Source organism: Xenopus laevis, chromosome 5L, assembly GCF_017654675.1.
Source record: "Xenopus laevis strain J_2021 chromosome 5L, Xenopus_laevis_v10.1, whole genome shotgun sequence".
NCBI classification, from domain to species: domain Eukaryota; kingdom Metazoa; phylum Chordata; class Amphibia; order Anura; family Pipidae; genus Xenopus; species Xenopus laevis.
The window spans coordinates 104351400-104376941 of NC_054379.1; the positions used below are offsets into that span (position 1 = coordinate 104351400).

The 25542-nt window shown below is 39.6% G+C and overlaps 1 protein-coding gene across 1 annotated transcript; it reads right to left on the reverse strand.

The window, feature by feature from the left end:
- Positions 1-1716: 1716 nt before the first annotated feature.
- XB5954440.L (provisional ortholog of major facilitator superfamily domain containing 8 L homeolog) lies at positions 1717-23739 on the reverse strand. Its single transcript, XM_018263537.2, has 13 exons — positions 23404-23739; positions 20818-20892; positions 20024-20209; positions 19767-19829; positions 19497-19616; positions 12560-12639; positions 9735-10062; positions 9452-9525; positions 9288-9371; positions 8480-8609; positions 7822-7944; positions 5440-5570; positions 1717-3887 (listed from the first exon to the last, which is right to left on the reverse strand). Exons 1-13 carry the CDS (start codon positions 23426-23428, stop codon positions 3822-3824), a joined length of 1485 nt encoding a protein of 494 aa, XP_018119026.1. The 5' UTR covers positions 23429-23739; the 3' UTR covers positions 1717-3821.
- Positions 23740-25542: the final 1803 nt, after the last annotated feature.

A 25542-nucleotide genomic window follows, 5' to 3' on the forward strand; every position in this document is an offset into this window, starting at 1 on the left:
TTTTTCCAACAATGGATTTAAACTTGTACACTTTGGTCCTAGTAATAAGCAAGCCAAGGAACAGTTCTGTGTAAAAACAGCATTTTTTAGCATGTTTAAAAAAGGATTTCTTTTACTGATTTCTGTGAAAATATAATTCTTATTTTCCCCATGTATCAATCATTGGTAAGGCCCATCTTTCAAAGTAGTTTTATCCACTGATCTTCAAAAAAAAAAAAAAATGGCCCCATTTAAGAACAGTCAAGCTGTTGTGCTTGAGTATTCCGCTTGTAAAAACATACAAAAGTTCCAAAAGTCTTGCGTGGTTTCCTCATTTTTTCCCCCAAGCAGGTTTTATAAAAAAAAAAAGCTTGGCACCTAAAACCTTCTGAGCTTTTTATTCTTTTGTCAGGGAAAAGAAAAAGACGATTGTCAGGAAGCTGAAGTATTTAAATGAGAAAACCACACAAGAGTTTAAGAACTCTCACATGTTTTTACTAGCCCAATGCTTGAACCTGACAACATAAGGGGAACTGCAAAAATGAAAATTTAATATGAGCTTCATCACACTGAAATAAGAAACTTTCTAAATAAAATCAATTAAATATTTTGCATCATTTCTGAAGGAAGCCCCCCCCTATAAGATATTTTGGCTCTAACTATCAATGAATATCTGACACACAACTGCTGCATAAAGACAGAATGAAGAGAAGCAGATGCTAAGAGAGGAACAGTGAACATACACTTGATTATTTCAGAAACCGTACAGAATATTTAATTGATTGTATCTATAAATTTTGTTATTTCAGTATGCTGAAGCTTATATTACATTTTCATTTTTATTTTCCCTTTAAATATTTGAACCCTAATATGACAGAAATAGCATACCATTGTTATAGCTTATATTAGGGTCACCAGTTCAATTGAAAATGTAGGGACACATCTAATAAATTTGTGTTGCAAGACTGCAAGGATCGGAATTTCTAGACGTGTCCCTGAATTTCCAAGTAATCTGATAACTCTAGTTTATATGAAAAATGTAATGGGAGTAAAGACACTATCCCTAAACATGCAGATGCAAGTGCTTAGGGAATGAGCACTAGTGCTAGAGATCTTTAGGGCAATGGTAGATTTCTTTTGGGTCTACCATTGCCAAGATTTAGTTATATTTAGTTTAGTCAAATATCTGCTAAATTGCTTTCTTCGGAGTCAAACAAAGGCTTTGTTTTTGGGGGGAGAATATAAGAAAATTAAAAAAACATATATACAATGTGAACGGATTTCCTTTCTACAAACAATTTTTCCTAGGTGCAAATAGCACAGTGAAAAAACTTTTGCTAGGCCTGTACTTACCCTAGCATGCTTCTTCTTGCCATTTAAAGCAGCAGCAGCAGATAGGTGTTACATGCAAGTTGCTAGGTGCAGCTTACACAAAGAGTCTACAAACTACTTCCATAGAAGGTTTGTCACGTGTTTATGGGAAATTGCCTGCTGTGAACTGTACAAACATACAAGCACGGGGGGGTAGTGCACCATGATACATGTGGTATATATTCCAGGTCAAAGTCCAAGTAGAGACTCAAACATTGAGTAAACACATCCTTTGTGAAACATGGCTGCTTTTTCTTTCTCTAATCTGTACCCAGACTTTGTGCATGAATAAATGAAATATTATATAAATAAATTATACATAACACACACACACACAAACATATATGGGAAATAAGACAAGATTCATATACTGGCTTTTTGTTTACTCCAATATTTACAGTCTTTTCATTATATTCAGCCTTTTAACACAATAGCACCAGTTAATGTTTAAATGAAATAAAATAACAGACAAAACAAGGAATAATGGGAGGTAACCGTTTGCATAAAAGGGACAAACTCCATCTTATTAAAAATATAATCATCTGGATCTGTTAACTGCCAATGAGTCAGGTTTGGTTCATTACTGCTACATGGCTACTGAACCTGTGGGCTGGCACAGTATATCAAATATAGTATTTCTAGCTATATTATTTGATGAGTTTATTTCTCCATTAAAAGCAGAATCTAATTACAACTACTGTGGATAATAAGCCAAGAGACAGGAGATCAGGTTCAAAGTAAATCCACTTGATGTGCAAACTTTTGCACAAGATTATGTCCTCGAGGTGCAACTAGCCCTTTTAAAGATGACACAAAAGCCTATGCAGAAGCTTTAATTTCAGGATTTAAACTCTACAGGGCTGCAGGCAGTGAGCATGGGGATCTGTGTGTAGTAGCACCCTGTACTAGGGATGCACTGAATACTAGCTTCAGTTTGTGATTAAACAAAATCCAAGCCATTTTCAGCAGAATTCCAATTCAGTCTAATAGAAGTGCCTGGCTTAATTAAATCCGAACCCTTATAACTATGTGACTTTATATTATACCATTAATAAAAAAATTTTACACACGTATTATTTTCAACCCTATATATTCAGCTGAATCCCTTATGGAAGATTCACGATCAACCAAATCTTTAAACCCTGTGTTTGGTGTGTACCTATCCTGAGCTTTAAAACACTGAAGTTGGTGCCCCATGACAATCTGAAAAGCTATGTGCCAAGTCTATAAACTACAGTAAACTTCTGATTCATCTGCCAGCTTGAAACACAGCCAGCTGGTTACAATATCTCACATTTCTGTACAGTCAGGGGCTATGTAAAAAAAAAAAAACAATGTAATGTGTGTGTTTCAAGTACTTATAAATAAATAACAGTAGTTATTCTCCTTCCATATGGTACTATGTGTGGCTGCACATCCCAAAGATCAGCACTAGTCAAAAAACCCACACTGGAGAGTCTGTCATAATCACTGAAGTCTTCTGTTCTCCCTTATCATTTATTCAACTTTATAAAACTGCAGACATCCTTTTCTAAACCCTGTTTTATCACAGATTTCATTAACTTGTTTGTGCATAGACAAGAATCACACTTTCCTACTTTGATTGTAGGCCTCTTTAAATACAAAGCAATCAGTTTGCTTTCTAAAGCTGCCGAAGACTGACACTATAGTGTCACATATTTTAAATATATATCTCTATTTATACTTAAGTTGCACAGTCATAGTTAGATAACTGCTAAATAACTTATTTACCCTCCAGTCAATTCATCTCGATCAACTTCTCACTTAATATAATCCTATTTAAAGTATCATTTCCATACAGTTATTTTAAAAATATAATTTTTTTCTATAAGATCCCCAAACTTGACCTTGCATGGAATTCTTTTTAGAGCCTGCATAACCTTTCTGCACACATTAAAATTAAATTTAATTGATGTTTAAGTGGTGAAAATAAAGAATATTTTTAGGCAGATTTTAACACTTGCATTATTGGCACATGGGGTGATTTTTTCAACCTCAATTTTTATCTAAGGAGGTGGCACCAATGTGAGCATTTTCAGGAGACTGTTTCTTGAAAACATGGACTGCTGTTCCCATACAGCAAATTTAACAAGTGCCTGCCCCACCTCTTTCAGAAGAAGAACGATAGCAGATGATACAGAGTTATTTGGTCATATCCCGAGCTATGAAAAGTCATAGAGGCCAAAGTACCCAAAATCAACCCATGTGCCATTTGTTTGGAGAATGGATTCATTAGCTCATGCTAAGGTTTAATCCTACCCTTATGTTTTCTTTAAATGGTAGCATAATAGATTTCCTGTATCACGTGGTCTTGGGGATTGGATAGTATTATTTACTTAATTAAGTGGTATCTGTACATAATCATTGCAGCAGTTGAGAGATAATCTCAGAGTCCAGTGGAAGCAGTACTGTGTCAGTGCGATATTATAAAGTTGCCTCTCTTCATTTGTTCATTGCGGCTGAATGTCCGATGAATCAGGGTCCACCAGGTATCTGAAGGAGAAGCTGACCATTACCTATATAACAAATAAAAAAAACAGAAACCCTAAGTTAAAATAGCTTAAAGAATGAAAAAGGACTTAAAGGGAATTTATAACCTCTCAATAACCATTTTTCTTTTGCTTTTCTGTTTGTTTTTACTCAATATAATTTCCTATGACAGTTTTAGGGATCTGAGTATACAGGTATAAGACTAGGTTTCATGGCTACATGCCACTTTTTAAAAGGCAAAACATTTAAATGCACACACAGATAACTAGGCAATTTAGGTTGTTAGATTATTATGGTAACAGGTCAGTATTTGTGGGTGAGAGTGTTGCAAAAAGGGCATTTGCCAAAGAACTTCAGCAAGCAGAAGATTTTGTTTATTAGCATTTTGATTCACCATGATGGGCTGCTGAACAAAAACTGGCCTTTAATTCATGACATAATATCTACCATCAAATTAAAAGGGCAGGGACACAGTGGCAGATTCGGTGAGATTAGTTGCCTGGCGACAAATCTCCTCTTCTTCAGGACGACTAATCTCCCCGAAATGCCTTCCGCCGGCTATAATAAAAATCACGGACGGGAAGGCACTCGAAGCACTTTGTTTTCCGAAGTCGCCCGAAGTTTCCTCATGCTCCAAGTGCCTTCCCGCTGGTGATTTTCATTATAGCTGGTGGAAAGCAGTGCCTGGGAGATTAGTCGCCCCAAAGAAGAGGAGATTTGTCATTGGGCAACTAATCTCCCTGAATCTGCCAGTGTGTCTCTGCCCTATGGCTGCACTGAACGAAAAGAGTATTATTTCACTTTCTGATATTAACATCTGTGTGCCTTTCCAGACATGAAGCCCTTTGTCCCAAATACTATTGCCGATTAAAGACTCTTTTAAATGCCTTGATTATTTGTTTAATTCAGTAAATAAGGGATCATAACACTGGTTGGTACAAGTTGGTAGTTGACCAATAAGTGCACTTTTAGTATGTTATAAAAAGTTGTATTCCTTGCAACTTTTCCATTGGCCTTCATTTTTATAGTTATTGATCTATTATTATTTGTCTTTTACTGCTAACTCTTTCCAGCTGTTATATGGGAGGGTCGCTGACTTGGCAGCAAAAAAATGATTTTTCTGTGAGGCTACAATTTTGTTGTTACTGTTACATGTATTATTTATCTTTCTATTCAGACCTTATTCTATCCATCTTCCAGTCTCTCATTTAAACCACTACCTGGTTGCTATGGTAAACTGGGGCCTAGCAACTAGATAGGTGCTGAACTTCCCCACTAGAGAGCTGCTGAACAAAAACCTAAACAATCCAAAAAAAAAATTAAAAATCAATTGTACATTGTCTTAGAATATGAATGGCTTTAACATACTAAAAGTTAATTCAAGTGCAGACTTAGTGAATGTCACTTAGAGATTAAAGTGCATTTTTAAGGGCATTTCATTTCCTGTTGTTACTGGCTCTTTAAGGACAACCACATGCCGTTCCTAGACACAATTTCAGTATTACTGATGCAACTGTGGCATGACACAGCAGAGAAAAGCCCATAAAATTAATTAGAGTGTATTTCAAAATATCTTACGGTGAGAAGAACCAACAGGCCCATCATGACTCCCAGCATTAGATAGAGCTCATCTATTAAACCTGCTGCCCATAAGGGTCCTAGAATTGTGGCCAAACCACCAACAGACCTTCTCAGTCCATGATTGAATCCTGTAAGGCAATATGACAAAAGGTAAAAAAGATCAATACACGGATAGTTTGACTGGGATGGAAATCATTCAGAGTTTCTAGTACAGTATATTTTGTTAATTCTTTGGTATTTCTTTTAATGTTTTGTATAATGGGCTCAGATAACACTAGTACGCCTGGCAACAGCCCTGGTTTTATTCATGTAGAGTATGTACATCTTTATTTATATAGCCTTATTTGAGTGTGGAGCACTGTACATTTATACATTTGATTATTAACTTTACTACAGCTAGTAACATATATGTGCTGGCATTCTGGTTGTGTTTTACTAGGGATTTTTGTGGTTGATTTTTTTCTTTTATTTTTAAAGTTTTATAACAAGTTTTTGGCAAAGGCAAAATAAAACTGCATTAGCATCAGCGGTTGAGAAAGGAGAAAAGCAGGTGTGATAGAGGAACCTGCAATAATGTCCCTGAATTGTTTGCATCAGTTCTGACAGATATGCACATGCTGGAACTGGAAAAGACATCAGTTAATTTAAATGAAAAAGTAAAGCTTAACTAAAGAAGTAGGCTAGAAATGTTGTACATTATGTTTTGAACCTCTGTATCAGCCCAAGGCAACCACAGCCCTTTAGCAGGGAAAATCTGTGCCTCCAAATATTCCCCAGTAGTTTCCCATCTTCTTTTCTGCCGACACTGCACTCTGTGCTGCTGTCACTTACTGAGCTTAGGGACTAACTGACAATATACAGTACACATATAAATGTCACAATATAAGGCTGAGTAGTAATTAATACAGATAATTACTACATGACAGCACAGAAACCAGTGCAATTAGCATAAAAAATTAAAAATCAGTCCTGTAGCATCATCTTATAATAGAGGCCAACCTCATTTTCTGCTTGATAATTGCGACAACCCCTAAGCTTAGCTTCTCAACAGCTGCTCAGAGCCCACTGAGCTTGCGAGTGTCGCAAACACTTTCCAAGATGGTGACCCCCCCTGTGACAAGTTTTAAGTCCTGGATCATTGCTGCTATTGAGTAGTTGAAACTTGAGGCTGGAACAAAAAGTTCAGTATATAAAATATGTTATTTTTTGGCCATATTTATTGTTAGGGTTTAGTTTGCCTTTAAGTCTTTAGCATAATCACAGTTTTATCCCAGCCATTTGTAAATCATAAATCCATTCCAGCAGGGCATACACATTTGGGATTTTCAATTACAGTAGAACCCCGATTGTACACCCCTGGATTTGAAGTTTTTATTTTTGTAATTGATGCCATTTAATAGTTCCATGCAGGCAAACTGTGTGTTTTATTTCCTGGAGTTTACGCCATTTTGATATCATCCCGTGAAAAACGTAAAATTGGGGTTCTACTGTGACTCTCAAACTGGCAGAGTTTTCCTATATTGTAAGATTTGGGGCATGGATCAGGATTCATAATGAGAGAAGTCCTGCAACAGCCAACACAAATACATGGCACGCACGGTAACAACAAAAGATGCATCAAGATCAATGACTGATATACCAGCATACCAGATACCAGCAAGCGTACATTAATGGCAGATCAGATCTTGGATTTTTACTGGGCAAAACCATTACTTATGTCTAAGCATGTCAGTCCAACAAAAAGAAACTGAAATATTAAAGCGGATACCTGCGACAGTCCTTCAGAATGCATTTGTCTGCTTTGAGGGGTCGAATGACATACTGAATGACTGTGGAGCTTGAGAAGCACTAAGCACTATCACCTGTCTTTGTTCTTTGCTCCCTGATGCATGTCGCATGCAGCTATGCTCTCAGATTTTCATTCTGAATTTGTGTTTAGTTTGTTATGTTATGTGTTTATTATGTATTAGCTACAGGTAAGGACTACCTGCAACTTTTCCCAGCAAGTGCCTATAATGATACATACTTATGCTGCAGCCAGATTAGTCAAATAAGTGCAGTTATAGGACAATGCTACAAGGCACTTGTGGCAAATGGATTGTTTTCTCTGCTGACATAAATATGCCCAGCAAAGAACAGCCAATCTGCTGGCTTCTGCTCCCTCTTTATGTGTGCAATGAAAGGCTTGTAAGCACACACACAGAGAGAGGATTTCAGTACATAAAATATACGTATGCATTTTCATGTTAGGATTTAGCATCGTGCCTTCCACTGTTCATTTACAGAGTATTGTATTTTGTATTTTACAAGGTTATTTTACATTTCTGTTTTTACAAAACAGATTTACAACAAAACATCTCTTTTACAGGTTAAACTTACCCTGGGTATTTTTAGCGGTCACTTTGGAGAACAGAGATACCTGACATGCAGCCACAAACGGCAGTCCAAGAACTTGGAGGAAAACCCCAACCACAAACTCCGCTAACAAAAATCCATAGCTTCCTGTAAAGAAGGTAAACCATGGGCAAAGTTAGAGCGGAGAGGGATGGTCATAGGTGGGTAAATGACATAAATCATGGTTGTTCAGCCAACTCTTAAATGGCCACTCTCAGCATTCCCCAAAGCCTTTGCCAATTAAATAAATTCTTAGTGTGACCCAAGAAAGATAGGATAGAATGAATAAATAAGAAGCGAAAAGACAAAGAACAGGAAGTGTGTGAATTTCTGCCAGAACAGTTTAAGGCTGATGGCACATGGAGCAAACCCTCGTCAGGCAGAATTCTGACAGTGCCACTTAATCACAGGGGGAAGCATGGAACCTGTAAGGCCAATGGAGATATTGTTCCTTTTTTAATTAATCTACAATCAATGTTAGATTTTTAACTTTAATTTTGGTGGCCGTTGTGGAATCTTTCTAAATGCCATACCAGAAAGGTTGATAAGGTTGTCAGTTGATCAGATCTTTTCCCAACCTGAGCACCCATACATATACTGTATACCTTACCAAATGAAGGACAGAGGAATAAACCATGCTAACCTCTGGGTTTTGCCATAAAGACAAGGCACCAAATACAGGAGATGTTACAGACAAAGAGCCCAAATATGAGAAGCAGACGATCTGAAGTGCAGCGACCAAGGGCACGGACAACAAGGAACCCAATCAGCATCTACATAAGTACAGAAACACTTAGTGATCCACCTGTGAGAAAATGATCTACCTGCTGACATGTAATGCATTTATACATTATCAGAGAGCTCCCTTTTTAAAAATGTTTTTACCCTTAAATAAAAAATACAGTTCGACGTTCCAGCAGGATTTGTGTAACTGGGAATGATAAACCTTGTCCATAAAAAAAGCTTATCACTTGTATCATATTACTTTACGAAAAAAAAGACCATTTATGCTGTACTGTGCCTACGTTTTTAAGTATTTACCACTGTATGTATGTACTAGATGATTTGAAAAGCACGGACACTTCACATAAGTGAGCATCACTGTGGCAGCAATGGTAAACTGAGTGCATTTAAATGCAATGCAATTAGTGCAGTGCTTCTGATATGTATTTACTTGCACCCATATAACTGGGGGTCCTTGGTGTGGTCAGTTCTGTTAATTTTGGCGAATCAGGTGCAATTGTGGAAGGGGCAGCACAACTGCGCCAAGTGCATTGCCCCCTTGCGACCTCAATGACACTGGAATTCTGGGAAAAACCCTGTATTGTGTAAAAGAACACATAAAAAAAATACATGGCAAATGCTCTCAAAATTGCACTTCGCTCACTCCGCTTGTGGATGTGTATAGGAGGAATGAAGAATAGTTTCCATACAGTCACATTATCACAAACCTCAATGCCACAAAGGAAATAAAGGAGTGAGTTCTGCAGATCCTGGAATCCAAGGTATGTCTGAGCGAGAGGAGTAACCAGTGTCTAAAATAATGAGAATAGAAGTTTTTGAATAGACCGATTTGCCTTTCATTTTATGCCATTCCTCAGCCCTTGACACTCACTTCCAGTGCTGTTTGATTAAAAAGGGTTACAAATTGTGCAGTCAGGAGTACAACCACCTCTTCCCGTAGAAGCCCTGCAAAAAAAAAAAAAAACTGCTAAATCGAAATATATGAAGACAAATGTCAAAAAGTAGTTAAAAGTTATGTAAGCGAAAACTAAGAAATAAGATGAAAATGCACTCAAAGAGGGTGCATACATTTCAGAGAGGGAAAGTTTCTAAAGGAGAATTACAAACGCCTGCTTACACCTTACACAAGACTATTGAATAACAAATGCTCTTACCACTTAACCGATCCTTAAGAGACTCTTTTCTTATATCCTCAGGTTCTGAATCCTTGGTGATATTTGGGAATGTGGAGTAAATATCCCCCGTAGACGAGGAAGACGATAGAGCTTTATCATCCGTGGAGGAATTTAAAGCAGCATGGTCTGTTACATGATTATGGTGGAGGGTGCCATACACGTTATTACACCCTTCATTTCCAATATCTCTCTGATACAACAGAGGGTCCTGTTCCTCATCATGTGCATTTGGAGGGGTCAGCTTGATGTCATGAAACATGAAAAGCACCAATGGTTGCATAAGAATCCAAAGAGCACACATAAAGATCTAGGAAATGGACAAATTGCATATAAATTGCATAGGATGTTAGTACATACAGCTCAGGAGGAAGCCAGCTACTATTGTATAACATTCTTGCAATTGATATCAGGTCTGAATCTCCTCTTCTACTGCACCAGTAGACATAGTAATTTGGACCTTACATTCTATTTAACAGTGTCTGTTTCAATTTATTTTTACAACAAAAGACATTTGACATTCAGAGCAAGTGTCACCCAGGTCTGGACTAGGAATCAAAATAGGCCCTGGGATTTCAGGTACATAGAGACTCAATCAGCCCACACAGAGGCCCAAACAGCAGCCCCTCTAGCATTTGCCAGAACCCACTGATTGCTAGTTCGGGTCTGGCGTCACCCCACAAAGTCAACAAAAAACAGGTTTTACAATTAATGAAAAATCTGTCTATTACCGTGTATAGTTCCCAGAGTATTCCCCCTCATAAAACTCTGGTTCCTATATACAGGTAACTGTATAAAGTAACAAATTACATCAGAAAACTTGTAATAAAGAAAGTGTGGGACAATGTTCCTCTATTCAGAGTGACCATACTTTATCAAATTTACCCATCAAATTCCTTTGTAGATATTTAAGTTTGTACAGTGGAATATAACCATTAAACACATTTACTTGTTGGGAGTGGGTAGGAGGAGACTTTGATTTCCAGATGGTGGCAATGTCAGATAAAGATACTTTCCTTAAACATTGAGGGGGTCCACTGTTTGAGCAATAGTTTTTTTTAAACATTATAATACATAGTCCATATGTAAAAATGTAGCAGGGGAGCAAGTACATGTAAGATATTCAAGTGTTGGTTTGAGTTTAAGCTAAAATATTGTATTGAGTATATGACTTTTCCTATGTAAAATGTTCTAAAACAAATGTTGTGTTGTGCTCAGCTGTATCTCTAATTTTGATTGTAATGTTTTAAGCAGGTAAGAACCAAGTTATGATCATGGTATTTGAAGCCATGGTGAGCATCCCCACGCTTTAAACCCTAAAGAAACATTAAAAAAGCTCTCTTAATTAAACCATTGAAATATTTACAAATGTAATATTTTTTCTAAATTATACCATAAATTATCATTATAACCTAAAACAAGCAGAGTACACTAGCACCTATTTCACCATTGATGGAAACTGGTGACTAATATGTACACTGCATTAAAGTAGATCTCTACCATAATTAAATATAATGTAATATTAAGCAACTTCAACATTTTCAGTGGTTTGAGGGCAATGGCACAGGAGGCATATTGTATTTAGAAGTATTTTGCAAAAAAGATGCATTAGATTAGATACTAAATTAATTTGTGAAACAGGGGACCAGGGAATGTGCGTTGATCATTTTTTATTTTTTTTTTATATGTTTGTAACTATCCTGGCCAGATCAGGTGCACATCCTTTGTATTTTTATTTGGCCTTGGAGTGCTCCCACAACTGCCTCTTTTTTGTATACTTTAGCAGAGTACCTAGAGTTCTTCTGCAGGAAGAATGGCCAGACTACCATGTGGTTTTAGCAACCCCTCCCTTAAATGGTGGTCTTATGTTTGGGCAATCACTCTCTTTTAAAAGCCGCAAACGGGAGAGGAAGGACAAACCTATGAAACCATTGCTTAGATCAAAGCAACCACTCCCCTATAAATTCTGTAGCATATGAGAGGATCAAGCCCAGTTAGATCAGTACTTTGGTGTTGGTCTGGGAAATCGCTCTGTTTTACAATCCTTAAGCAGGGAGGAAGGAACAAGCCTGAGTAAAAAAAAAAAAAATCAATGCTTTGGTATTGGCAAACCTCTCCCCTTATAAAATGCTACTGGCATGGGGGAGGATCAAGCCCATTTAAACCAATGCCTTAGTCTGGAGACACTGACCCCAAGTCATGCAGTTATGCAGGAAGATGCCAAACTTGACCAGAGGTAAATAGTTATGGGCTTTACCATGACATGGTATGGTGGTTTATCAATTTTATGATCATAATTGTGTAACTTAAAACCCCTGTTTTGCAAAATACATGCATTCATTTAGATTCCAAATTAATTTGTGAAACAGAGGACCAGGGAATGTGCATTGATCAAATTTTTCTTTTTTTTCTTCTTTTTTTTTGTATGTCTCTAACTGACTGGCCCTGACTGATCTGTGGATTCTGGCAAATACCAGAGAGGCTGCTATAAAATGCCATAGACAGTCACTACTTAGTGGGCTGGTGGGGGCTGTTTGGGCCTCTGTGTACTTGAACTACCAGGGCCTATTTTGAATTCCAGTGCAGGCCTAGTGCATCTCATATGATATGAATGTTGTTTTAAAGTAGGACGTATAGCATATATAGATTGATGTATATTATAAAATACAATACAATAAAATCAGAATGTGTACATTTCACAATATATATGTTTCAAGGGTGTTGGGTATATAGCAAATTAATTTAGTGTGAAGTTTGCAGTCATGAATAACAATATCTGATAAAATCTCTAAAAATGATATACTTACACCTGGAGCGGAGTATTTGTCTACATGGAATGGTCCAATTTGGAAATCACAGTATCTCAGAAACACATTAAATGCAGGACCTGAAAGGACAGAAAGCATTTTAGGACACTGCAGAAGCGATGCTGTATGTATTTCCTGGGTAAGCTAACCACCCTGGTAAAATATAGAAATTTTTTCATACTCACCGTAATTTCTATTTCCAAGTCACTTCCATGGCAGCATTCACCAACATGGGTTAATCCCGCCTATCAGGTCACTGGACAGGAAAGAGTTAACGATCGGTATAAATACCTTGCTCCTCCCAGCAATCCTCGTCTAGTAACAAGCTCCAGAAGAAGGGAGGGAAGTTGGTGAATGCTGCCATGGAAGTGACTTGGAAATAGAAATTACGGTGAGTATGAAAAAATTTCTATATTTCCCAAGTCACCCATGGCAGACAATTCACCAACATGGGATTTCCCCAAGCTTAAAGAAGGGAGGGACCATTATCGATCAACCAAAAAACTTTATTTAGCATGAACAACAGATTGCAAAATCTTTCTTCCAAACTTTGCATCTTGAGACAACATCACATTCAGTCTGTAATGACGAATGAAGGTACAAGAAGATGTCCACCTCGCAGCCTTGCAGATGAGGTCTGGCGGGGCCTTGGCTTCCGCCGCCCAGGAAGTAGCCATGGCTCTTGTAGAGTGAGCCCTCAGGTCCTTAGGAATCTCATTGCCTGTCAACCGATAAGCTAGAGCAATGCAGGAGACAATCCAGCGGCCAATCGTAGATTTAGCTGGTGCCATACCCTTTCTAGGGCCCCTCGGAATCAGGAATAACTTGTCAGATTTTCGCCAATCCTTCGTTCGCGTCAGATAATGCGAAACGGCCCTCACCAAGTCCAAAGTATGCCATTCTCGCTCCTTGTTAGACTTTGGAGACGGGCAGAAAGAAGGTAGTGTAATTTCCAAATCGGCATGAAATTGGGAGATTACTTTTGGAAGAAACTCAAAAGATGGTCTCATAATCACTTTGTCCGGATAGACAACTGTGTTTGGCTCTTTTGCTGACAAAGCAGAAATCTCACCAACCCTGCAAGCTGAGGTAATAGCGACCAGAAACAGGACTTTCAACGTCGCATGCCAGTCCGAGGCTTTCCGCAAAGGCTCAAAAGGTGAAGACATTAAGGCTCGTAAGACAATCGTAAGGTCCCAAGGTGGAACTCTGGATTTCTTGAAAGGACACACCCTTCTCATTGCGTTGAAGAACCGGTTAACCAGAGGCTCCTCCGCCCAGGAATGACCACACAATGCAGATAATGCGGAGACTTGACCTCGCAGGGTGCTTGTGCTAAGTTTTCTCTGGAAACCCACAAACAGGAACTGAATCACCTGTTGGACAGTAGGATCTTTTGGGTCAAACTTGTGTTGTACTGCAAATTCTGCGAAACACTTCCAGACCCTGTAATATTGAGCCGAGGTAGAAGCCCTCCGAGCCTTCAATAAGAAATTCACCAGATCTTCCTGGAAACCATATTCTGCTAGCCTCTGCCTTTCAATTTCCATGCCGTCAGTGACAGGGAATCCACTCCCTCGTAGACCACTGGGCCCTGGGATAACAAATCCGGCTGAAGAGGCAGTCTCAGAGGTGGCTCCACTGCCAAACTCTGCAGGAGCGGAAACCAAGGGCGTCTCGGCCAATACGGAATTATGGCTATGACCAAGGCTTTTTCGACATCCACCTTTTTCAACACCCTCCAAATCATTGGAAAGGGCGGAAAAACATAACCAAATATCCTGCTCCAATCCTGGAGGAGTGCATCCACTGCTTCTGCCAGAGGACATGGTGCCCTGGAGAAGAACCTGCTGCACTTGTGGTTTTTGTCCGTGGCCATAAGATCGATTTCTGGCCTTCCGAACCTCTGTACTACGCCTTGAAAGGTTAGCAGACATAAACTCCATTCTCCTGGTTGCAAGGTGTTGCGACTGAGAAAGTCTGCCTCCGTATTCTGACTGCCTGGAATATGTAAGGCTGTCAGCCCTTATAGATTTTCCTCTGCCCACGTCATTATTGGGGCCAGTTCTTTTAGCAGTCGGGCGCTTCTGGTGCCACCTTGCTTCTGCACATAAGACACAGTTGTAACATTGTCTGACTGAATCTTTACCCAGGCATGTAGAATCTTTTCTGAAAAGGCCAGCAATGCCTCTTTCACGGCCCGTAGTTCCAGAATGTTTGAGGAGACACCCTGCAGGTTCCAATGACCTTGAACACTGCGGCCTTCCAGTACTGCACCCCAGCCTCTCTCTGAAGCGTCTGTCGTGATCACCACATACGGGGGGTTTGAGTCAAATTTCCTACAACCAGCCACCAACTTAAACTGTCTTTGGCGTCCTCTGAAACTACAATTCGTGAATTTAGTTTCAACTGTCTTGAAGCATTCTCCCTCAGGAAGAATTGTTGGAGAGGCCTCATGTGCCACCTGGCCCACTTCACCATCTGGATCGTAGATGCCATGAGACCTAGGACCGACATGCATGATCTTACTGAGACTCTTTGTTGTTCTTTGAACTGTCTTATTTGTCTCAATATATGCTGTATCTTTTCTTGAGGAAGTGAAACTATTCCTTCCTGCGTATCCAGGTGTGCACCCAAGAAGACCATCCTTTGTGACGGAAGTAAGCTGCTCTTCTCCCAGTTTATTACCCAACCGAACTGTTGGAGTACCAGGATTGTTCTGTCCCTGAATTTCAGAGCTTCCTCTCTTGATGAAGCCACCAACAGAATGTCGTCCAGGTAATGAAATATAGGCACACCTTCTACTCTTAGAAAAGCCACGACCGTGACCAGGACTTTCGTAAACGTTCTTGGGGACGTTGAGAGGCCAAAGGGAAGGCAGGTAAACTGGACATGTTGACCTCTGAAAGCAAATCGAAGATACTTCCGGTGTGTCTTGTGCACTGGTACATGGAAATATGCGTCCTTCAAGTCCAGATTTATTAGCCATGATTGTGGAGGAACTGCTTGTAGGATGGACGTCAGTGATTCCATTTTGAAGCGCCTGCAGTTGACAAACTGATTCAGAGGGCGTAAATCCAGTACCGGTCTGAATGCCCCCGAGGCCTTCCGGACTAGAAAGAGCTTCGAATAGAAACCTAAGCCCTGTTGGGACTTCGGAACCCATTCCACTGCCCCCGAGTTCAGGAGTTGATCTACATACTCCTGTAACACTTGGTCCGAACCTGGTACCTGCGGGACTGAAGACATCTTGAACACATTGCGAGACGGCACCCTGTGGAACTCCAACTGATATCCTTCCTGAATCACCCTCAGGACCCATTGGTCTCTGATTTTTGAGGCCCAGACCGCATAAAAGGATGTTAGACGTGCCCCCACTCTGCTGGTCTGAGCCGGCCTGATCTCATTGCTTCTTCTCCGTATGGCTTGAGCTGAAAGTAGAACTTCTCCTATTGGGAGGCCTACTTTCCCCCCTTGTGGGCTTCCAATTCGTCTGTCTTCCGGCAGTCCTTCCATATCTAGGCTGTCTTGAACCCCGAAAGGACCTGTTAATGGGGGAACTAGGCCTCCCCCCTTGACGCCTGAATCTCTTCTCCTGCGGCAAAAATACACTCTTGCCCCCGGAAGCTTTCTTAATGATGGAATCGAGTTTCTCACCGAAGAGCATCTCTCCCTCAAACGGCAACTGACATAAATTCCCCTTAGAGGCTGAATCCGCCAGCCATGGCTTCAACCACAAAGCCCTTCTTGAGGACACCGAAAGTGCCATAGTTCTTGAAGCTAGATGTACCAGATCTAGAGAGGTATCTGTCATGAAATCCACCGCTAGTTTCAATTCAGACAACATTTCACATAACCCAGACCTTTTGACATTAGAAGAAATAGCATCTTCCAGGTTATTCAACCACACCTTCATAGCTCTTGATGTGGAGGTCATAGCTACTGCCGGTCTACAAGTTGCTCCTGCCGCTATAAACGTCTTCTTGAGGTTGGTTTCGATCCGTTTCTCCATTGGATCACGGAAAGCTGCTGCATCATCCACTGGCAGCGTCGTCTTTCTTGCCAACCTTACCACCGCAGCGTCGACTTTAGGCGGATTGTCCCACAATTTAGAGAAAGACTCCTCCACCGGATACTTTTTTGCAAACTTCCCCTGGATAACAAACTTTTTCTCTGTTCTCTTCCATTCAGAGCTGATGATTTCCTTAATTGAATCATGCACCGGGAAAGTCACCTGTCTTTTCCTGACCGATGGGAAGAATTTATCTGCTGAACTAGACTTAGGTAGCTCTTCCGAAAGACATAGCGTCTTCCTTACTGCCTTTACCAGATTCTCTATCGCTGTAGGATCAAATGCAATCTCTTCCTCAGAAAACACTTCTCCCTCCTCTGAGAGTTCTGAATGTGCGTCCCCTGGAGAATACAATTCTTCATCTGACACATCCGATAGAGACTCATATGGCAAATCTCTGACCCTCTTAGCTTTCCTCTGTACCCCAGAGGTAGAAGCAGTAGCCTCTTGCATGCCTTGTACTACAGCTTGCTTGATGATGGAGACCAGAGCATCCAATTGTGGGGCTCCTGAAGGCTGAGGGTCTGCAGACGCTACTGGGTCCGTAGCTGAAGCCGCTTTCTTTGAGAGAGTAGGCTCCCCTTTCTGCAATTCAGTTGACATATGTAGGCTGAAAATGGAAAAGACAACCATCAGCCACTAATTATCGTTCTCTCTCATTACATCCATATATCCACAGCCAGCTTACCTAGGACCTTTGGGCTGAGATCCTTTTCCAGAGCCAGGCTGATCCATAGTAACCTGTAACACATTATTCCATAAGCATAAATTCAATTACAAAAGCAAGATTCCACTGGAAAGGCACTCACAGTCTGTAGCCGAGTGAACCAACGCTCTCCAACTTCCGGCGAAGTGTACTATCACATCCAGCCAAAACGCCAGCCTTGCACACACTGCCAGCGTCTTCTTATTGCGTCACTTCCTGACGCCGTTTTCCCGCGCGTCACTTCCGGGCGCGCGCGTCCATTTCCGGGCGCACGTCTTCTTTGAGCGCGCGTCTTCCGCGTGCGTCACTTCCGGCACGCGTCACTCCGTTCGCGTCAACTCAGGCGCGCGTCTTACACGCGCTTCCGCGTCCGTACTCGACGCGCGTCCGCGTCAGTATTGGCGCGTGTGCTCTTCCATGGAACAAAACACTTTACCCAGCCTCGAATCCATCTGAAACGGCTGATCCTCTGGACTGCTTCATCCTCCTCTCTACCTTTAGGAGGGAATTCTTACAGCAGCTCCAGCACACAACCCTGCCCAACGGGTTCTTCTCACCACAACCCGTATAGGGTGCACTTGGAGGCATCAGAGGGGAGAGAGAGAGAGACCCACTCTGGTATGGTAAGCTTAGCAGCCTGTAGCAGTCTGTAGCAGCCTGTCGTGACCTGGACAGGAAATAAAGACGAGGATTGCTGGGAGGAGCAAGGTATTTATACCGATCGTTAACTCTTTCCTGTCCAGTGACCTGATAGGCGGGATTAACCCATGTTGGTGAATTGTCTGCCATGGGTGACTTGGGAAATTATCTTTGCAAATGAAATCACTGGGGGGGTGTGTGTGGGTGTGTGGGGTGTAGGGGATATTTCCACCATGTTTATTTTCAGACTAGCTGGAAAATCATTGTCTGCCAATAGATCATATTGCATAACAGTTAAACCTGCTGTCTGCTGAGTCTCTGCAATAATCCCCCTTTTTTATCACTTCAGAAGTCTTACGATAGTTACAAGGTAGGCAAGTCATACTGTATAACCTGCTTGGATTTGGAACTGTTCATGTGCATCTTTGTGCAGCAAGAACAAGCATACTGTAAAATGCCTTTAATGGAGTGACCCACATGATAAAAATGTATGCAATATATGGGATTTTATTGTTTATTAAACACATCTAATTAAATATAAACACCGATATGTTTAAAAAAATATTCAAAAACAATAAACACATAATCACCCCTTTAAAGAGACCCTGACATCCATTTTCATGCCTTTACAGGTACAACAAACAAACAAAAAAAACTAACAGCACAACAAATAAGCGTTATAAGAGTGCAAAATACTGATGTCAATGGGAAACAACTGACATATACCAGTGCCATAGGCACAGACACACAGCGCTCATTATATATATATATATATATATATATATATATATATATATATATATATATATATATATATATATATATATATATATATATATATATATATATATATATATATATATATATATATATATATATATATATATATATATATATATTGATGAAAGGGCTTTGGTTCATGTTTTTTGGTACTAAATGACCATTCAGGGCAGCTTCTTTTTGTCAATGGGAGATTATTAGAGCAGGTAGAAGGGACTGGTTCCATAACCTTAAAGTGATACTGACCGTAAAAAACTACTTTTTAAAATATGAATGTACATTAAAAGCTACCTATAGGTCATGTTGTTTTTTTGCTGAGAAGTTTATTTTTGTAAGTAATAGTTACTTGAAGTTTCTAATCCTGACTGTTTTGCAAACCTGACTGTCCCATCTCAGTCTGTCAGTTAATAATACGAACGGACTCCTGCTGCACAACTACAGCAGCCCCCTCATAAAGCAACATGGGGCATCAGATAAAAACATTGTGCAAATACTTTATGGCAAAGTTATAAGTAGCTTTTAAATGCATTATTATGACAGAAGTAAAAAGAGTTTAATTTCTGGTGTCAGTATCTCTTTAAGAATATTGCTAAATTGTGGCAGTTTACTGAAAAATTCCCACAAATTATATTTTTAATTTACATGACTCCTACAATGTTGGTACATCTACATGTTCATACAGAGTACATGTTTATTTTATTATCATACTCTCCAAACGTGTCTCTGTCACAGGATCTCACCTATAAGAAGCCCAACTTGCCGACAAGCCATGGCCAAAGCAAACACTGGTAGGCGCTCTTTGTTGCTGGATAACCGAGTCAGATAACCAAATATTGAAGCGCCTGCCCCTGAACCAACACCTGAAGAAGAAACAGACAGTTTGCTGTAATCTAATTATTTCATGATTACTGAAAACTTACTGAAAAGTGCAAAGATCCTTGTGCAACAAAGGTCACATTACTCTCAAATAACCAGCAAACATACAAGTTCACCCTAAGAAGTTGTGTTACCTGCAACAAGGCGACTGCAGAGAAGGAACCACTTGGAGATTCCAACAAAGTACATTAAATTTCCTACAAAACAAATAGAATTTGGGTCACAACTTGTACTGCCTCTGCTTGAAAGGGAAATGTCTGCCAGCAGCACTACCTCTGTTCTCAGGCATTGACCAGTCAAGTAAAGGGAAGGCAGAAAGAGCAGTTTTATTTACTTCTCTGCCACCTTAAAATATGCTTGTGTCAGATGAAAGTAAAAACGGAATGCTTGCCTGCGATCTCAAAGAAGTTGCTTAGTATGATAACGCTTTTTGTCTGTCCAGTTCTATCTGACCAATAGCCAAATAAAGGTCCAACCAGTAGTTCAGTGAAACTGAAGGCTGAAAGAACTAGGCCCAAAAAGACAGGCTCAGCATCCAACGACTGTAGATACATCCATATAGTGGGCAGGATAACAGCTGTAGTGGAAAAAAAAAAAAAAAAAAAGATAGCAATAAAAAAAAGTGATAGCAATAGGCAACCAATAGACCAAAGTTCTGTTTTAAATATCATGTAAGTTCAAGATACTATGTAATTGATTAAAAATGGTTAGGCACTAAAACATGTGTATATTGTGTGTATATGTGAAACAGACCTGAGTAAAACACATGACAATCTCACTTTGCACTAAATAGGACTGTGTTCAGAGTAGCTGTATTTTCCTCAACTGTTTTCATACAATTGGAGGTTCGTACATTTGAACCTAATATACACACTTTTTTACTATGCCTTTAATTCAGTGCTATGAAAAAGGAAACACCTCCGGTCAGTTGCTCTCTTTTAATCATGTGCATACAGTGTGTTATATTTAAAAATGTTTACTTCCAACAAAAATTGACCAAAGTATACCCATAGCACTGTGGTACTAATTTACAATATTTATTGATCTGATATTATATATATATATATATATATATATATATATATATATATATATATATATATATATATATATATATATATATATATATATATATATAATTTGGACGAATCATAAGAAATAAGGGTATATGTACTATAGGCTCACCATATTCTATGCCATTAAGCAGAAATATGAATCCTATTACTGCATTTGTACATCTTCTCTTCCTCTGAAGCACTCCTAAGGGGAAAATGAAACAAAAAAAGCTGTAGACATAATAAAAGGGGAAAATCATACAAAAATAATCTTTCACGTGTTCTGGCAATCTTCCCCATGAAGCGAGTGAGATACCCATTTCTCTATTACTTGTACTTTCATATTTTGAAGCCATTACATTAGTTCTAACTACATATTAAATATGATATAAAGACAGACACGTGACCTATGGGAAACTCTATGGCAGGGACAGTCACTGTGTTCAAAAAGTATCACCATTACTATAACAAAAAGTGTACATTGCAAGCTTTACAAAGATGGAATTCATGTTGATGTATGGAAAGCAGCAGATGTATCCAACACCAATGCACAAAGACACATAACTGCTGCTTTTTTCCCCCTACATGTAGTCAGTAATGGAAAAAGTCAACCCAAAAGGTCTGTTGATAGCTGTTTAACATGCAGGTGGACTCATGTGATATCCTGTCCTTTTTTTCTTTGAGCAGTCTGCCTCATATATAAAACTCCATATGGACATACAAGAGCATTGAAGGGGTAGTAAACACTTAGAGGCACATTTATCAAGGGTCGAATTCAACTCCCAAAAACTCCCATAAGTAGTCGAAATTCATTAATGAAATCAAATTTAATACTCGGACGAATTTAAACGACCCAAAAACTCAAATCTCGAAAACTGATTCGAATTCGATCAAACTTGATTTGAGTTTTTTCTCGAATAATGAAAATAACTCGAATGTCAGGAATGCTGCAAACATCTCCAAATTGATCCTTGCTCTCCCATGGACTTCAACAGTAATTGTAACAAATTTCAAATGAACTAAAGCGAGGTCTGGCCATAAATTATATTAGGCTGCATGGAATGGAGTGTCCACAAACATACCAATATTGAAAATTAATAGCCAGAATTGGGACTTATCCTCCACAAGCCATGCTGCTTGTGGAGGATCTGTAATATTATTGCAATCTTTGGGCAGCATGGCTTGTGGAGGATAAGTCCCAATTCTGGCTATTAATTTTAAACAGTAATTCAACAGGTTTTAGGTGGCAGATAGTCCAATTCAAATTCTTAAAGGGCCAGAGTATGATAAATCTCGAAAATCGAATTAGAATTTTTTTTTTTTAAAAAATAAAAATAAACTGAGTTTGGACAACTCCCTAGTCGAATTTGACAGTTTTGACCCTAAAAAAATTTTCAATTCGACCCTTGATAAATCGGCCCAATAGGGTAATTAAGACCCTAACGAGCAACTGCTGAAATACCAAACAGGCCGAACAAAAAGCTAAAAAATTAAGACCAATTTTGCAATTATGTTAGAATATCAATGTCTACATCTCACTGAACGTTATTCAAATACAATAATCATTAGAACAAGTGTAAGTGTTAGTAGGGTTGCCAGTTTGGTGGCTTTCAAATCAAAGTTAATTTTTGTTTTAATTACCTACCCACCAGTGGTGGATTTGAGCTAGTTTGGAGAATTTCTCTGGAATAGTGCTAGGGTTTTCTCTGGAAAAAAATCCTGATCTCTCAGTCTTTTACTTCCCTGTTAATAATATTGGAATATATAATTTTTACCGGCCAGACTGGTAATATACAGGCCACATGGAAATTCCAGTTGGTACTTAAAACCCCTCTGAACATTTATTGTTGCCCCTGTGAAGGCAACTACCACCTCCCCTGACTTCTTAAGGAAGAGAGACATAGTAGAGGGCATAGGTCAGTGGCATAATTATACAGTGAGCAGATCCCATAGGGGGTCCTGGAGCCACTCTACTCACTGAAAAATTGTGCGCATGCCTTCAGTATGAGCGAGTAAGTTTTATTACTCAAGGTTGGACATAATAATAATAATAAAAAAAAAATCCAACAATAATTACACAATTACTGATCTGCTTATAGAGGTCCCTAAGTTACTGGGCGCAGGGCAAATGGCCATCTGTGCCCTATCCTGTGTCCCTGGTTAGATGATACAATTGTGATTCAATGCCTATTTTTGTGTCTTACACACTTGCATGTACCAGATAGCATTTTGCAATGTGCAGGTGGGGGTTGTATCTGTATTGTAGTTGTGTTACTCTTTACATGACTCATGTGAATAATATAAAAAAATAAAGTGTATGACGTTCAGGGCACATTTATCAACACTGGACATATTCACACCTGGGCAACAACCACCTTTAATAGAAAAAAAAAAAAAATACCAGTTTTACTTTTCTTTCCTATTAATAACATTGATATCATGCAACATTATTACCAGCCAGGTGGCAACCAATCAGATTTCTGCTTTCATTGTTCTACCTGCAGTAGGCGGAAGAAAGCAATTGACTTGCTATAGGGTATTGCCCAGGAGCAAATGTGCCCGGTGTTGATAAATAATCCCCCAATCAGTCAAATGAGGTGCATCTAAATCACACACACATATACATATATATATATCCTGAATTATAATGGAAATCATGTCCTATAAACATTAAGCTAAAAAGCTAATTCACAAAAGTAAATATGATGAAGCTTACTGTCTGTGTCTGACAAGGAATCCATATCCTCGCGACTTTTTGGGAAAACAGGACAAAATTTCCTGGAGCCCTCGCATCCAGATTACCTGCTGTGCATCTCACCTGCCCAGTGTCAGCCCCCCTGCTCTCTGTCTGATACATGAGCCCCTTCCATCCCTCGCTGACAGAAAACTATAGTCTTTCCAGAGCCCACAGCTGCCGCCTGTCTCCCCTCCCTGACTGAATGGGCTCTGACAATCGTCCCGTAGATCTGCTGATATAATCTGCTCAATTTACTGCCCTTTCTCCTTCAGTCTTAAGTCCCAGCTGCCTCCTGACAGTTTGAACAAGAACAACTTTATTCGTCCTGCACATGCACACAGCAGCGAGGACTTAACACACTCTGCTCTGCTCAGGGATAATGAATAGCATGCCTCGTTTTCAAAACTACCTCAAAATACAGTCCACAGACATTTCAAAAGTAGCCTCTTTTGCATACCTCCCAACATTTTGGAAATAAAAAGAGGGACCAAAAAGTTGACGCGCTTAGCATGTCAAAATCTTTTTTGACCACGCCTGTTTTTTTGTGTGGCCACACCCCCTAATTACCATGTTAATTTTACAAAATTTGCCAGGTTATGAAAGTTTGAACATATTTCTGTGGAGTTTTTTTCAGTTATTACAGTTTTGCTAATGAAGGTGAATTGCCCTTTAAGCTGTGAGTCCAACGTTTCCCGAGGGACCTGTTATCTTATATTGTTACAATTACTTGCTTATCTTGAAATTGTTACAAAAGTATCTTATCAGCTGCTGCGGCTGTTCTGAGCTCTCTGCCAAAAGCCATTTAAGTCACAAACTTTGTTTATTTTTCTGGCTGTTCAGTGCAGAGAAAAACGGGACTTTGCAGTACAAATGAGGGACTCTAAAACAGGACTGTTGGGAGGTATGCTTTTGGACTGTGAAATATCTCATTAAATACAGTAAACGATCATACATCCATACAGTGTCAGGAATGGGTTGTAGACAGAAAACTGTTTGTTTACATATTGCAATTTGGTGTGCGAAAATTTAAACAATCATTGTTTGGGCATTAATGTAATTAATACAGATATAGCTACTCCTTCCCACACACACACACTTATACAAACTGACTTTTCCACAGCTGGTACTAAACAGAATGGCATTATAATAGCAAGATGGAAAATGACATCTGGTGCCACTGCCTACCCCCATTATAATACCACAATAACATTCCATTGCCGGCCTGATGGGTGATCCCAAAGTTGTTAATATGGAAAAAAGATAAATATATAGGAAGGCCAGTATTTTTTCCAGAAAAGATGGCAACCCTAATTGTGGCACTGAAGCAGTTGTGGTCAGCTCTCCAGATTGAATGCACAGGGTACTTGCAGGCTAGCAGATAAATGCCTTGTGTGAGGGGGGTAGGTGGCACAGGATACAGTAAAACATTAGGGCATTTACCCCACCCCCAGTATGTTAGGGACTGTTGGGAAGGGCTGCCATCTGCTCTGACTTTAGTGTGCACTGATATACACCATGACATCTCTGTGCTGCCACTGAACACAGTGGGGGTCATTTATCAATAGGGTTGCCATCTTTTATGGAAAGAAATGCCAGCCTTCCTATATATTTATCTTTTTTCCCTATTAATAACATTGGGATCAACCATCATTTTTACCGGCCAAGCTGGTAAAATACCGGCCAGGTGGCAACCCTATTTATCAACAATGGGCAGTAACCCATGGCAACCAATCAAATTGCTGCATTCATTGATCTGCTTGCAGCTGGCTATAAAAAGCTAATCATTGATTGGTTGCTATAGGTAACTGCCCATGGGCAAATTTGCCCAGCGTTGATAAATGAGCCCCACTGATTTTGGCTCAGAAATGTTTTGTCGCGCCTGAGGCTGTATTTCGGTGCAGTGCAGTCCTAGCAACCAGAACTCAGCCCCCCCAAGCCTTCAATTGGTGTATGACCAGAAAGCTATATCTATCTTTTATTTTCTTTCCAGACCTGCCTCCCATTATTGTATTAGTACAGGTATAGGCTCTATTATACGAAAGGCTCGGGACCTAGGGTTTTCCAAATAAGGGAAATTTCTGTAATTTGGATCACCACACCTTCAGTCTGCTGTAAATA

Bases quoted from the DNA above. Each gene is read 5' to 3' on its own strand.
- XB5954440.L (XM_018263537.2), bottom strand. From the start codon at position 23,428: ATGGATTCCTTGTCAGACACAGACA. The intron at 10,063-12,559 runs GTAAGTATATCA...TCCATTTCCTAG, and splicing joins ACAAATACTCCGCTCCAGGT to ATCTTTATGTGTGCTCTTTG. The intron at 7,945-8,479 runs GTTAGCATGGTT...CCTTCTTTACAG, and splicing joins CTTTATGGCAAAACCCAGAG to GAAGCTATGGATTTTTGTTA.